General features: G+C 42.8%; 1 protein-coding gene and 1 long non-coding RNA gene across 3 annotated transcripts in view; one reads left to right on the forward strand and one right to left on the reverse strand.

Moving 5' to 3' along the window:
• Positions 1-141: 141 nt before the first annotated feature.
• Positions 142-2,381, reverse strand: LOC133775421 (uncharacterized). The gene is made up of 2 exons (XR_009868242.1): positions 2,308-2,381; positions 142-1,196 (listed from the first exon to the last, which is right to left on the reverse strand). It is a non-coding gene; the product is annotated as an uncharacterized LOC133775421 (long non-coding RNA).
• Positions 2,020-15,979, forward strand: part of MICU3 (mitochondrial calcium uptake family member 3) — a 102,815-nt gene continuing 88,855 nt past the window's right edge. For both annotated transcript variants that reach the window (XM_062213747.1, XM_062213748.1), the window contains exon 1: positions 2,020-2,417. In XM_062213747.1, coding sequence (XP_062069731.1) covers positions 2,028-2,417 — 390 coding nt within the window. In that variant the 5' untranslated portion in view covers positions 2,020-2,027. The remainder of the gene's footprint in view (positions 2,418-15,979) is intronic.

Consider the following 15,979-nt stretch of genomic DNA (forward strand, 5'->3'; position numbering starts at 1 on the left):
AGCAGACCTTACGTTTCTAACCAGAGAAATTTCTTGCAGAAGCTGGAGTCTGCAAATTTATTAAATTAGAGAGAAATTGGATGGACAGATAAATAGACCCGTGTGTATGTTTGTGCATTTGAAGTAATCTTAGATGGAGAATCTCTGGTAATCGCTTTATTCATATACAGTAAGATATTATTGTGGTATCTCCCTAAATTGTCTTTAAAGCTACTCAGCTTTTAACATGCAACAAATACAAAATCATCAGTCTGGCAATTATGCCATTAGACTTTCCGGGGAACTTCTGGGAGAAAAAAAATCAGGAAATTTTGTTCAGTCCAAAAAACACAGCATTGCTTTGCAAAAACTAAAATCTTCCAGAATTCAGAGGAGGCAGAAATTGAAACTTGGTCATAAAATAAGGAGCTATCAGAGTCTTCACTTACGACATTACTTACTTAAAGTCAACAGGGTGGAAGTGAAATGTGTGCGCACACACATACACACACAATATCCTTTTTATATGTCAGAGTTTTTTTTTTTTTTAACCACTTTTAGTAGCTTTAAGAAAACAAAATTCCATTAACCTGTATTAAAACAAGATGTAATGTCACTTAAGGGCAGGGGATCAGTGAGGAATAGGAATAGCAGGATCTGGGCCAGAAAACCTCATTTTGATTGCCTCAGAAAACCTTTAGTATTCCTGAGGAGTTGCCAGAATCAACATTTCTTACCAGCGTATCACTGCAGCCCAGCTGAGGCCACTGGATATAGTTTTCTACACCCATAGACCCAAATATTTCAGGGGTTCCTAGCATCCTTCCACAGTTAGAAGACAAATGCCAGCATGGGAAATTGCTAAGACTTTCTCATAAAACTGATTCACTGTAGCAAACAAAAAATAGCAAACGCAAGAAGTAATGAAGGCTGGCGCCGCGGCTCACTAGGCTAATCCTCTGCCTGCAGCGCAGGCATCCCAGGTTCAAGTCCCGGTTGGGGCGCCGGATTCTGTCCCGGTTGCTCCTCTTCCAGTCCAGCTCTCTGCTGTGGCCCGGGAAGGCAGTGGAGGATGGCTCAAGTGCTTGGGCCCCTGCACCTGCATGGGACACCAGGAGGAAGCATCTGGCTCCTGGCTTTGGATCAGCGCAGCGCCCACGGTGGCGGTCATTTGGGGGGGTGAACCAACAGAAAGGAAGACCTCTCTCTCTCTCTCTCTCTGTCAAAAAAAAAAAAAAAAAGTAATGAAGACACAATTCACTTATCAACACCTTGTATTTACACCAACAGCCTTTCTCTAAAAACACCTTTCAAGATTTTGTCTTTATTCAAGATTAAAAAAAAATTTTTTTTTTCTTTCCATATGCTTAAGACAGTTCTGATCCGTTGAATCAAACGAGTCTAGGAATACGATAAAATATATCAATGCCACTAAGAACAGCATTGGTCGTCCCCCATCAAAAAGCCCAGAGGGCTGCCACGGAGTAATCCAAACGTTAATTGCCTTAACTGGCAATTTCTGCAACCTGAGCCAATTCTGTGTGACTCGTTTTTTGGGGGGTACACGTGAGGACAGTTTCAAATTAGTGCGATCTCGAATTAGAAAATCAGGACAACAGTTAGGAGATGGAGTTTCCGCGAGGGGCGCGGACCAAAGCTCAGAGACCCAGGCAGCACGGCCAAGACGCGGGCCAGCAGGCGAGCCGAGGCCCGGCCGAGTTCCGCTGACCCAGCTGTACCCTGCGGTGCTGGGTTCTCGCGCAGCCAGTGCCGCCCGCTGTCGGCGCGGTTATTTACGACCGCCCGGCTGCGCAGGGGGGTGCAGGCCCAGGAGCACCCGGGATCTGCCGCCTCTTCCAGGTTCTCGCTGGGCCGAGTCCCGCAGTTCCCCGAACCGAAGGCTGTCCCGGAGGGACCCCCGGCCGCGCGTTCCTAGGGGTCGCTCTGACAGCGGCGAAGCCCGGCGCACCGACTTCTCGCGAGGTTTCGGCGCCCTCCTCACCCACCCCCTCCGCCCGCCCCGAGCTCCGGCGCCCGCGGCTCCCGCTATGGCTGCGCTGCGGAGGCTTTTGTGGCCGCCGCCCCGGCTGCCGCCCCCGCTGTCCCCTCACCAGCCCTTTCTGGGGCCACCGGGGCGGCCTGCGGGGACGGTCCCGGGTTTCCCTGGCCGGCCCTTCTCCAGCCGGGAGGATGAGGAGGGTGCTGTGGCGGAGGCTGCTTGGAGGCGGCGGCGGCGCTGGGGGGAGCTGAGCATCGCGGCGGCGGCCGGCGGGGGTCTCGTCGGCCTCGTGTGCTACCAGCTGTACGGGGACCCCAGGGCCGACTCACCGCGGGGGCTGGCGCCGGGGCGCCCCTGCGAGAGCGCGGCCGCAGAGCCCGAGGAGGCGCTCCGCGCCCGGGGGCTGCTTCCCATCCCGGTCGCTGCTGCCAAGGAGACGGTATGTGCGCGTGCGCGCGCTGGCCCGGCCCGCAGGTGACGCCCGAGGGTTGGCGGGCAGGTGTGATTCACCTGCGCGCGGGAGGGGGTGGTGTGAGACCGTGCGGGATGAGCCTGAGACGCGCGGGGCCCCCTGCGAGGTCGGACGGGCCCGCTAGTGGAGACCGTGAGCCGTGTGACGCGGGGTGGGGAACCGCGGGCAGTGAGACAGAGACCTGCTAGGCCAGGCACGTCCAGGGCCCCTCACCCAGGTGTCCGGAAGACAGAGATGATGCTATTGTGGCTGCCTCCAGGACCCTACACATGTTTCTACGGCTGTCACCTTTCAGCCAGACTCCCACGACTCAGAAAAAAAGGGCAAAGGAACCCTCGGGCTGGATGAGGGCCCTACATTAGGGTAAGGAAGTTTATTAGTCCCAAGAGAGGAAATACTAAAGTGACTAGCCTCCTCATCACAGGTGAGAAGGAAGAACAATGTTGCCAGACTGGTAGAGAAAAGAAAAGCCCATTTAAAAAGTTTATTTCTCCCCTCCACTAAAGCCAGAATCCCTTAAGTAGGAAATGGGTAGAACACCAAAAGGCAGGGAACCGTGAATGAAGCTAATTCGTATAGAGCAACATCACATAAAAATGCTCAAGTATCGTTATGTGGTCGATAATGTAAAGATGGGTGTAAGGCAAGAATGAGTAAAGGAGCGTGATGTGTTTGTCACATCCGTGAATGTAGTAGTCACATAAATGAGTAGGAAAATTATTAGGGAAACTTTCCTTGTAAGGCTATAAGTGTGCGTGGAAGGCTTACAGGAAAATAATTTAGAAAGCTGTGCTGTTTTTAACTATAGCCTTTAGTCTTTACATAAGTACACAACGGTGATTGGATGTAACTGCATTAGTTACTCTTTGTGGAGGTTGTCCATGTGTTTTAGTGAGGGAATCTGTTTTATGGGTCTTCTAGCAATATGTATACAATGAAGACTTAAAATACTAGCAAACACCTTCAGCCGTCAGTCATCCGTCCCCATCCCACCCAACCAGTGGACTCTTGTGGCTTATCTTGGAGAATGGTATGAACCTTGTGTCCTGGTTGACTAAGTTGTAACTTTAAATCAACTGTAGTTCATCTAGGAACAGATTAGCAAGGTAGAAAGCATTCGTACAGTATTTTCTTTTTAAAAGTTAATTTTACTTTTAAAGTTGAAACAAAATATCATGCAGTGTTTAACAGACCGCAACCAGAAAGCTAGAACTCTCACTCTCCCACCTACTAGTTGTATCATTTGGGGCAAATTCCTGCTCACAATGCCTGTTTCTTCATCTGCAAAATGAGGCTGATAGTCGCATTGGGAGTAAAAGAATTAGTATATTTGAAGTACAGTGGTACCCCTGGCATGTAGTGGGCATTCAATAAATTTGGTTTTTATTTATTGTTATTTAAAATTACACATATTTTTATTTGTTTACATTACTATTGTTTAATGTTTATGAACATTGCTGTCCATTGTTTTAGAGATCAAATAATATTAAAAATCCTGTGTCTTACCCTTCCCAAGTCTGGCCCTGAGTTCTTTTTGGTCGTTGATTTTGTGTGTGGACTTTATGCCCTCTCTAAAGTTTTACATTCTTCTCTTTATCTCTACTGTTTAAAAGTTACATAGTTGGCCGGCAGCTCACTTGGCTAATCCTCCACCTGCGCACCGGCACCCCGGGTTCTAGTCCCAGTTGGGGCACTGGATTCTGTCCCGGTTGGTCCTCTTCCAGTCCAGCTCTCTGCTGTGACCCAGGAGTGCAGTGGAGGATGGCCCAAGTGCTTCGGCCCTGTACCCGAATGGGAGACCAGGAGGAAGCACCTGGCTCCTGGCTTCTGATCGGCGCAGTGTGCTGGCCGTAGCGGCCATTTGTGGGGTGAACCAGTGGAAAAAAAGGAAGACCTTTCTCTCTGTCTCTTTCTCTCTCTAACTCTGCCTGTCCAAAAAAAAAAAAAAAAAATTTACATAGTAAATTTAAATTAATTGTGCAAGTTATGTAAGGGCCCTTTTCAATAGGGAAATATGTGTGAAAATTCTGTGTAACTTTCTTTTATTATTTCTTTCACAGTTTCATTTTTTTTCTGTTTGAAATTCAATCTCCGGACAGATCTTAATCTAATCCTTTATTTTTTAGTTTTTTAAAGAGAGAGAGAGAGAAAATACAGAGATCTCTCATCTACAGGTTTACTCTGCAATTACCAGCAGCATTTGCAGAGTGTTGCATTGGGCCAGGCTGAAACCAGGGACTGGAAATTCAGTCCCCTGCTCCCACTTGGGTAGCAGGGACTCAACTCTTTGGGCCATTACCTGTTGCCTCCCAGAGTGGGCATTAGCAGGAAACTAACCAGAAGCTAAAGCAGGAGTCAAACCCAGGAGCTCTGATTCGGGGTTCTCGTGTCCCAAGGGGTGTTGTTACTGCTGCTCTAGGTGTTCACTAATGTTTGTGTGGTACAGCACTTTATTGTGTTTCATGGTTGCAATATTTTCTCTTTTACTATAAAGATGTAAATTATAGTTTAGTTTTTGTCTTCTGCTCACTTGGGTTACTTTGTTTCTTTTAGGTCCTTTGTTATTTTGGAAGGTTTCCTCACTCTCTGTTTTTATTGCTTGTTTGAAAACCACTCAAGGTCTTTGTTCATAAACCTGGTTTTTCCTCTGGTGATTGGGACTTTTCATAGAGCAGCATCCAGATCTCAGTATTTTTTGGCGCTCTCTTGTCTGGTACCATTGAGTTTCTTCAAAGAGCAGGAAAGAAAACAGGGGCAGTAATCTTAGGGATGAAGGCACAGATGGACATGTGTAAGAGCATGTGTCTTGTGGGCTGTGTGCTGTTATACTTACATGTTGGTACTCAGTCCTCTGTTTTCAACACCAGCACTTACACTGTCTTATAAATCCTTGTATTTCCAAGGCCTTGTACTTTTTTGGATTCCATATAGAAATTAACTTATTCCTGTTTGATCTTCTCCACAGCACACAGATCATGCCTCTAAGTCAGTTATTTCGCCTCCAACTCTTCAACTTTATAAAAGTTTGGTGAATTGTTTTAAATGATTTAAGCTTTTCTCTTAGTCTGTATATTTATGCTGTTTTAAAATTTACTTATTATGATTTTAGTGTGGCCAGTGGAAGAAAAGGTTTTGAAGGAGACTCATGCAGTTAATCTGCCATTTTTCAGATTTTTGCTGCTTCATTTATTATGTTTACTTGATCTTTCTGAAGTGGTAGAAATGATTCCTTTAGGTGTTTAAAACTATTGCTAAGAACTTTTCATAAAGCCTGTTTTAAGCAGCATATTATGTTGGGCATAGCTTGGCATATAAATTAACCTGTGTATGTTATAATACTTTAACTGATGGAAGTCAAGAGCAGTAACCTATAAAAATAAATTCTATGGCCATTGCTTTGGACATTTCTGAACTTCCGCCAGAAGGCCTCTGACTGATAAAATATTCCTGCTGATCCTGTATTCTCCGATAATGACTTTTTGGGGAATTATTCGTGTGAATTGCTTTCCTTCTTTGCTTGTCTTAGCACTTTAAGGAAATGGACTATATTATTTTCCTTGTCAGGTAAAGAGCTTAGCTCTTGTAGACACAATAAATATTTGTTAAATTAGACAAGCCCACAAAAATATTTGTATGGCATATATACGTTGAAGAAGTACAACTGCATTCTGTGAGTATTATTGGGTTAATATTTTGTTCAACTAAAGTAGTTATTTATAGTCATATTGACTTTAGTCAGAGTCAAAATTCCAGTCTTTGGGAGAACAAATCACGTGACACAGTATTTATTTTAATTGTGCAAGGTTGGCTTGCCAAAATTTTTCAGTAAATTGTGGCCTTGAACTTTAGTATAAAGAGATGTTGACAAGATTCTTTTGAAAACCTTAAACGTTTTAGCCATACAACACTATTTTTATTAGGGGGAAAAATTTTGTCCTAGAACAGCCTTTTTGTTTCAGGTCCAGAATAAAAACAAAACAAAACAAACAAAAAAACCTCAGAGTGCTTAACACATTTTACTCCTATGTTTTATTTATTTTGCAGAACACATGAGCTATTTTATGATTTGTTTATTTGAAGAAGCTTCAACTAATTCAGTTTTACTGTGGGGTGGAAAATGAGTTCAACTGATTTTCTGTCTGCTTTTTATTCCTGTATTAGCTAAAAATCCTGCATTAAAATTTTTTTCACTATATATCTTTTTAAAATTTTCATCTATTTGAAAGGAAGAGCCAGAGCAAGAGAGAGAGAAATTGTGCATCTGCTGATTTACTCCCCAAATAACTGCGACAGCCAGGGTTCTGCCAAGTTGAAACCAAGAGCTGGAATTCCACCCAGGTCTCCCAGGTGGGTGGCAGGGACCCAAGCACTTGAGCCATCATATGCTGCCTCTCAAGATGCATTATCAGGAAGCCGAGCATTATCCAAAGCAGAGTAGCTGGGACTTGAACCAGCACTCCGATAGTGGATGCAGACATTCCATCCCGGAGTTGAGCCTGCTGCACTATAATGTCTGCCCCTCTTTATTGTATATATTTTCCAGGACATCTTGAGATGTAGTTTTATGCTTATTTTTCCCCCAGCATACCGAAGAATTTATCAGATGTGTAAATGGAGAATAGTTAGGAAAATAAAAATAGGTTCACTCTTTGTAAAATAATATTGTTGTATAGGAAGATAAACTAAGTGATCCCCTCTTTTGGTTTCTTGAATCACCTTGTGACAAATAAGTCCACCAGATTCCACCTGCACACTTTGAAACGGTTTGACCATGTAATAAGTTCACATACCACCATTTGAATATAGAGCCTCCCTCCCACAACTAAATCACAATAAGATTTCGATGAATTTCCGAAAAATATATTCTCTTTCTGGTTACACCAGAAATGTAGTTGTGGGAATGAATACATCTTTACCTGGGATTTGATGAAAGCTGGTTGTGACACTTTGTAGATGTTCTTTTATTTAGATCCACACTGGGAATCAGGACATGAAACTGTCCTAACTCTGAACTTAAATTTTTAAAAAATCTTCATCTTTTCAGTAATTTCAGCATTAAGTTTGAATGAATGTGTATAATAATTTTTTCCTTGATCTGTGTGATCTCTGTGAAACAAAACAATCAAAACAACAAGAAGAATTGAATTGTATTTTGAATTGGAATTCAAGTGTATTTGTGTTTAATGTGACATTTGAACTGATTTTCACATACGATTCTACATGTAATTTTGGGCTGAACTGTTTATGATTACTTAGTAAAATGTAATTATCCTTTGGACTGAATATATATAATTTATCTCTAGTAATCTTTCTGAAATGAGTGCCATTTTCTCCCTAAAGATTAAAGAAACTTTTGGAATAATTAAAGCTATTATAATAATGCTACTTTAAAAAAATTTTTTTATTTACTTATTTGCAAGGCAGAATAATAGAGACAGGAGATATTAGATAGATGGATCTCCTCCATCTGCTGGTACACTCCCCAAATGCCCAGAACATCCCGGGCTGGGTCAGAATGAAGCCAGGAGCCAGGAACACCATCCAGCTTGGGTAGTAGGGGTTTAAGTACCTGAGCCATCTTCTGCTGCCTTCCAAAGTACATTAGCAGGAAGCTGAATCAGAAGCAGAGTAGCTGGAACTCAAGGGGCTGGCATTGTGGAGTAGGGGTTAAGCCACAGGTGCAGTGCTATCTTCCTTTGAGGGTGCCTGTTCCAATCCTGGCTGCTCCATTTGCAATATAGTTCCCTGCTAATGGCCTTGGGAAAACAGAGGAAGATGAGCCATCTGTTTGAGCTCCTGCCACCCGCTTGAGAGACCAGGATGAGGCTCCTGGCTCCTGGCTTTGGCCTGGCCCAGCACTGGCCTTTGTGGCCATCCGAGGATTATACCAGTGAATGGAAGATCTCTGTTTGTCTGTCCCCCTCTTCTCTCTGTAACTCTGATTTTCAAATAAATAAATATTTTTTTAAAAAAAAGGCAGAGTAGCTGAATTCAAACCAGCACTCTAATATGGGAAGTGGGCATCCTAAGTGCAGCTTGACCCCCTACACCAAAATGCCAGCCAACATCCCTACATTTTATTGTATGTATTTATGGAGTATAAAGAGGTGTTTTGATACATGTATGCATTTAGAATGATTAAATCAAGTGAAGTAAATTTATGTTCTTTTGCAATTTACAGTCTAGTGAGAATGTACAATAACTGTAATGCAATGTGGTAAAGTAATGTGAGGGGGGAAATAGAGTTCTTCTACCATGCTCCCATGGTAGAAGAAGATATACCCCAGGATCAAGGCCTTAAACATGGCTTAAATGTGCAGGAAGCTTAATCTAAGAAAAGACTTAAAGGATGAGTAGGAATTATTAGGTGCAAAAGGAATGCAAGGGGGTGAGGAAATATATTCTAAGTCAAGGGAAAAACATGGGGTAGCATAATGTGTTCACAGAACTGGAAGAATGTCAATATAGATGTAGCAGAGAATTTAAGGCAAAGAGTAATCAGACATAGTCTAATAGCTGATAGGAAAGTGGATAGTGCAAGACCTTCAAAGGTCGACTAAGGAACGTGAACTTTAAAAGAAATGGAGAGACATTTGCTTATTTTTAGGGATGAAGATGATATATTAAAATTTGTATTTGGAAAGATCACTTTAGGTGTGGAGGCAATGGGGAAGGAGAGGGAGGGATGGGGAAGGAGTCTTAGGTAAGATGCTAATGCTTCTTAGAGAAGAATGTGAGAGTGTGATTCTCTTTAAGTCTTCAATTTGTAAAGAAAATATACATGTCAATCAGTTTTTGGCCATAATACGTCCTTAGATAAGAGATGGTTATTACTTTACTAGGGAAATTGTTGTAAGAAGTTACTGAGTTGGAGAGAGATTGAGGAGGTAGGATCACTAGTACTGACTAAATTGATTGACTTAGAAATGAGGAAGATGGAAGAATCCAGTGATATTGAAGTCCTTGTTTTGGCAGCTGGAAGGATGTGCTGCAGTTCACTGAGACTGAGCTCTCAAGAGAAAAAAGAGAAGCTAGTGGGCATGGATTGTAAAATTTTAATTTGCACAGTGGATCCAGATATTTATTGGTCAAAGGAAAATTTCCAGTTGAATACATAGGTCAGAAGCTCGAGAGAGAAATATGTACTATAGAAATAGAGCCAGCACACCGGGTTCTGTCCTGGTTGCCCCTCTTCCAGGCCAGCTCTCTGCTGTGGCCCAGGAGGGCAGCAGAGGATGGCCCAGGTGTTTGGCCCCTGCACCTGCATGGGAGACCAGCAGGAAGCACCTGGCTCCTGCCTTTGGATCAGTGCGGTGCGCCGGCCACAGTGCGCCAGCCGCAGCGGCCATTGGAGGGTGAACCAACAGCAAAGGAAGACCTTTCTCTCTGTCTCTCTCCCTCTCACTGTCCATTCTGCCTGTCAAAAATAAATAAATAAAAAATTTAAAAAAATTAAAAAGAGTTGGGAATCAAATACTAAACGTCATTAAGAATGGATAACATTGTTTAGAATATGTAAAATGAAAAGAGAAAAGCACCTAAGGAGGGTGCCCGTGAGCATCAGTGATTTGAAGGACTGACAGAAAAAGGAAGCTCTGCAAATGCCAAGAAGGTGCAGACAAGTAAAAAGAAGCCAAGGAGGGACATGGAAGCAAAGAAAGATAGTACCCAACAGAGGCAGTAGTCACAGTAAATGCCAGCCAGGAGGATTCCAATATGAGAAACAGAATATTACATTGAGTTTAGCAATAACAAAGTCATGGGTGATTTTGGAAATAACTTGAGGTAAGAATCAAATTATAGTTGGATAAATTGAGAATAAAGGTGAGTAAAAAGTAAGGTAGACAAGGTGAGGACATGTTGACAACCCTTTCAAGAATTGGGCCATGAAGGGGAGGAGGGAGGATGGTAGCTTGAGGGACATAGAATTGTTTCCTATTTTTTTTGTTTGTTTCTTAAGTTGAAAGCTCCTTCAATGTATTTAAATACTGAAAGAAAGAGGATGATTAAACTTAAAGGAAAGAGAGGATCATTGATTTGTCAAGGGCCAGGATAAAAAAAATAAGTGAAGAGTTTGATCACAGATAATAAGATGATACTTACATTGTATTAGGAAGAGGAGATGGGAGGAAACAGATTATATATATGTTGAGTGGCAAGTATAACTGGAGGAATTCTTGCCTGATGGCTTCTCTTTTCTCTGTGAAACAGGAAGTAACTCCATATCTTGAGAGAAAACCATTGAAATGTAGGAGTAAGGATGGATGCAGTTAAGATGCTGGTTAAGATGCTACATCTTGTATTAGAGTGGGTGCGGTGACATTGGGCGCCAATTGCAGTGACTATTCCTCGACACCGCCAGAGAATTAGGCAGGCTGCCCGCAGCTTGCCTTGACCGAGGAGGGGAAGTGTGCCACCCGCCACTCAGCCTTCCCCAAACCCAGGGGACAATCAGGCGCGGTGTGGAGCCCAGTCGAAGCAGGGTCTCACTTTATTGTAAAAGGGAGGTGTATATATAGCTGAGGTACAGAGTGGATGTGGGCAAGGGGTGGGGTGTTGTGATGCAAAAGGGTCTTAGCCACTCCTATTACACCACCTTAATGATCCTTAGGCAGAAGCGCCTTGGGGCTTGGGTGTTTGCCACCAGGGATTTGAAACTTAAAGACAGGTTTTCAAATTCGAGGCAGGCTCAGGAAGTTTCCTCTAGGCCTCTCCGGATTCAGCGTCCCCCACAAGTGGGTTGGTTCAATATCCACCTATGGCTCCTGATTCCAACTCCCTGCACTGATGGTTCACGTAACTGGGGAGACCTGGCCCAGGCCTCTCCATCTGGGGAGTGAACCAATGGATGGGAGTGCTCTCTCTTTCTCTCTACCTCTTAATGAATGAATGAATAAATGAATTTAAAAAAGAGATGTATGGACTAACTACAACAAAGATTTGTAAGAAAGTGGATGATTGAATTAGCCACTGTGAATTCAAAAACAAAAACAAAAAATGTAGAAAACCGTATCTCTTAATTTGATCATATTTTATATTTGCGAACTTAAATATGAATTTTTAAATTATAAAGTGAATTATTGCCCATGAACTTTAGTATTTTGATATGGTCACAACTTCTGTTGTACTAACTTACTAAGTTGTTTTCTGCTATTCCTTCTTTTTTTAAAAAAAACTTTTATTTAATAAATATAAATTTTGAAAGTACAACTTTTGGATTATAGTGGTTTTTCTGCCCATAAATACCCTCCCACCCGGAAACCATACCATTCTTCATTAGGATTCATTTTTAATTATATATAGAAGATCAACTTAGTATATACTAAGTGAAGATTTCGGGGCCAGCGCTGTGGCACAGTGGGTTAATGCCCTGGCCTGAAGTGCCGGCATCCCATATGGGCGCCAGTTCGAGACCCAGCTGCTCCACTTCCAATCCAGCTCTCTGCTATGGGCTGGGAAAGCAGTAGAAGATGGCCCAAGTCCTTGGGCCCCTGTACCTATGTGGGAGACCAGGAGGAAGCTCCTGACTCCTGGCTTCGGATTGGCATAGCTCCGGCCGTTGCGGCCATCTGGGAGTGAACCATTGGATGGAAGACCTCTCTCTCTCTCTTTCTCTCTGCCTCTCCTCTCTCTGTGTAACTCTGACTTTCAAATAAATAAATAAATCTTAAAAAAAAAAAAAAGATTTCAACAGTTTGCACCCACATAGACACACAAAGTATAAGGACTGTTTGAGTACTAGTTTCACCATTAATTTGCATAGTACAACACATTAAGGACAGAGATCCTACATGGGGAGTAAGTGCACGGTGACTCCCATTGTTGATTTAACAATTGACACTCTAATTTATGACGTCAGTAATCTCCCTAGGCTCTAGTCATGAGTTGCCAAGGCTATGGAAGCCTTTAGGGTTCGTCGACTTCCATCGTATTCTGACAGCGTCATAGTCAAAGTGGAAGTTCTCTCCTCCCTTCAGAGAAAGGTACCTCCTTCTTTGATGGCCCATTCTTCGCTGGGATCTCACTCGCAGAGATCTTTCATTTAGGTCATTTTTTTTTATGCTATTCCTTCTTAAGAGATATATAAGCCGGCGCCGTGGCTCAACAGGCTAATCCTCCGCCTTGCGGCGCCAACACACCGGTATCTAGTCCCGGTCGGGGCACCGGATTCTGTCCCGGTTGCCCCTCTTCCAGGCCAGCTCTCTGCTGTGGCCCAGGAGTGCAGTGGAGGATGGCCCAAGTGCTTGGGCCCTGCACCCCTCGGGAGACCAGGAGAAGCACCTGGCTCCTGCCTTCGGATCAGCGCGGTGCGCCGGCCGCAGCACCCCTACCACGGCGGCCATTGGAGGGTGAACCAACGGCAAAAAGGAAGACCTTTCTCTCTGTCTCTGTCTCTGTCTTTCTCTCTCTCTCTCTCTCTCTCTCTCTCACTGTCCACTCTGCCTGTCAAAAAAAAAAAGATATATAAATCTTAGTAATCTGATCTAATTAGTACTTTTTTTTTTACTCATGATGTAATATTTAACTTACATAGGGAATGCACTAAACTTATAATACAATACAGATTTAATTCTTTTTATTTAAACTTGATAGGCAAGTTTAAACTGGAGAGTATTAGATCTCACTGATCTTTAATTGTTGTGCCAAACACTGAGAATTTGAGTCACTTTATTTTGTGTGGTGTAAACACCCTTGTGATAGAGAAAAATGTCTTTAAAAATAAGTCAAACAAGCTCTATTATCTACGTAATATTAAAGAAAATGCCTGGTCATTTGTGTGCTAAACAGGATTTTCTGGTTATATTATTGTCTTCCCCTTCCTCCTCTTTAAGTAAGCTTCTACTCCTTTATTCAGCACTGCATCCTAGTCCAAAAGCAGAGTTGATCTTTATGTTGTTGTTTAACTTATGCTTGGGAAAATTTCTTTTCCCTCATGCCTTCACTTTTTTTTTTTTTTTTTGACAGGCAGAGTGGACAGTGAGAGAGAGACAGAGAGAAAGGTCTTCCTTTTACCATTGCTTCACCCTGCAATGGCCGCCGTGGTAGGCGCTCTGTGGCCGGCGCACCGCGCTGATCCGATGGCAGGAGCCAGGTGCTTCTCCTGGTCTCCCATGGGGTGCAGGGCCCAAGAACTTGGGCCATCCTCCACTGCACTCCCTGGCCATAGCAGAGAGCTGGCCTGGAAGTGGGGCAACCTGGACAGGATCGGTGCCCCAACCGGGACTAGAACCTGGTGTGCCGGCGCTGCAAGGTGGAGGATTAGCCTAGTGAGCCGCGGCGCCGGCATGCCTTCACTTTATAATGATCCCTTCATGCATTTCTACTTATGATTGCCATCTGTAACAGCTTCAAGTTCACAGCAAGCGAAGTATAATAAAGAATATTTGGATTGGGATCAGGAGACTTCAGTTAAGAGAGTGATTTAGCCTTTACTTACCTATGCTCAGTAGAGCTGAGTCAGCACCTTTAAATTGGCTTTCCAGAGAACTTCAAAATCCATTTTATTTACATCTCGCCACAAGAACTTAGTGCTCCTGTCTAACTGCAACAAAGCTTGAGAGATGTAACTTTCATATTATGTGCTGGTGCACCTAGCTCTCTCTCAGGAAAAGATTGTAGAGTTAATGAGCATCTGTCAGTCTTTATTAGCTGAAATATATCCTGTCAGGTAAATGGCTTTGATATGAAATGAAAATGAAAATATTCCAAAATGACTTATGGAATATTCACTTCATAAAATACATGACTTAGACTTCTGGTGCTAGCAATACAGCACTCTACATAATCTGTCATATTAGTCTTAAACATACTTTTAAAATACCACACTGTACTTACCGGAAACTGAGGGAAACTGCTAGGGGCAGAAATAAAGAGGGGACTAATAACAAGAAAAGTGTGTGAGTTATAGCTTAGTTGGGGAAACAATGGAATCATTATGAGATTTTAGGGACTTGGGTTTTAACTCCTATGTGGGGACTGAAGGCAAGACCTGTCTTGTCCAAGGAAGTTGGAATTTAGGTACCACCTACCTAAAGCCAGAATCCTCAAAAAGGACAGGCTTTTAAAAAAAATCCTACTCCCTATACAAGCTAATGAAAAGAGAAACCTGAAGATCTCTGGACTCGAGTGGAAAAGGGGACTCTCTTGGAATGTATGAACATGGTTCCTTACCACTTCATGTGGGTTCAGAGTTAGAATGTGTATTACCCAAGCACAGAAATAGTAGGTGCAGCTGAAAGAAGGAAATGCAAATCTTCCTTGAGGGGTAAATGCCCTGAGCACTGGCTCTATGCGGTTCTTACAGATAAGGTCTAGATGAGGATGAAGTCAGTCCAGAAGGACAAGATATGTGAAGTTCTGTGAGTTAGAGTCACTAATCTAAAAGATTAGATCCCTGTCAGTTCGATAATAGGATAATTTGGCTGAATCTGTAAATGAAGTTTATTCAAAATGATGAAAGACACAAAACTCAGTATGAAAAACAGCAAAATAAAACTTCTGGAAATATGAAATGTAGCTATTATAAGCTTCAGTGGTTATAAAGCATAAGTGAATAGACAATTAGTATACTAGAAAGTAATTTTGAGGAAACTGCACAGAATGTAACACAGAGATAAAGAATTGGCAAGTATTAAAGAGTTTAGGAGATGTAAAATAGGCTGAGTCTACAATTTGTCTATTAGACTAGAAGAATAAAGAGACTGAGAGAGGCAATGCACTGATTATAAGAGAAAAATGGCAGGGTCGGTGCTGTGGTGTAGTGGGGAAAACCACCACCTGCGGTTCTGGCATCCTATATGGGTGCCGATTCGAGTCCCAGCAGCTCCACTTCTGATCCAGGTCTCTACAATGGCCTAGGAAAGCAGTGGAGGATGGCCCAGGTCCTTGGGCTCCTGCACCAGTGTGGGAGACCTGGAGGAAGCTCCTGGCTTCAGATTGACAAAGCTCTGGCCGTTGCAGCCATTTGGGGAGTGAACCAGTGGATGGAAGACCTCTCTCTCTTTCTCTCTGCCTCTGCCTCTCTGTAGCTCTGCCTTTCAAATAAATAAATAAATAAATCTTTAAAAAAAGAGAGAAAATGGCTGAGAAGTTCCCAGAAAGGAACAAAGACATTAATCTTCAGATTTAGTCACATTGTAGTGAAAGTGTAACATCAAGGATAAACGGGATACATTTCCCACAAAGGGACTACAGTTGGTCTGAAAATATAGACCAATCAGTGGCAGCTGATGGAAGCCTAGAGGACAGGGGAATCTGCATGTCTTCAAAATGCTGAAAGAAAGTAACTGCCAGGTTAGAGTTCTGTATCTAGGTAAATTACCATTTAGGATTGAGAGCAAAGTTCATTTTCCTATCAGATCATTATTGAAAAAAATATTGAGAAGTACATATCAGGAAGAACTGATTTAAAGATAAATAAAAAAGGTGAAAATCACAAAGCAGTGGTAGACAGGAATGAGTAAAAATGAGGCCAGTTTTAAACATTGACTATACATAACAATCATAGTATCTTGTTTTTTAAAGATTTT

The sequence above is a fragment of the Lepus europaeus genome, chromosome 16 (assembly GCF_033115175.1).
Source record: "Lepus europaeus isolate LE1 chromosome 16, mLepTim1.pri, whole genome shotgun sequence".
NCBI lineage: Eukaryota > Metazoa > Chordata > Mammalia > Lagomorpha > Leporidae > Lepus > Lepus europaeus.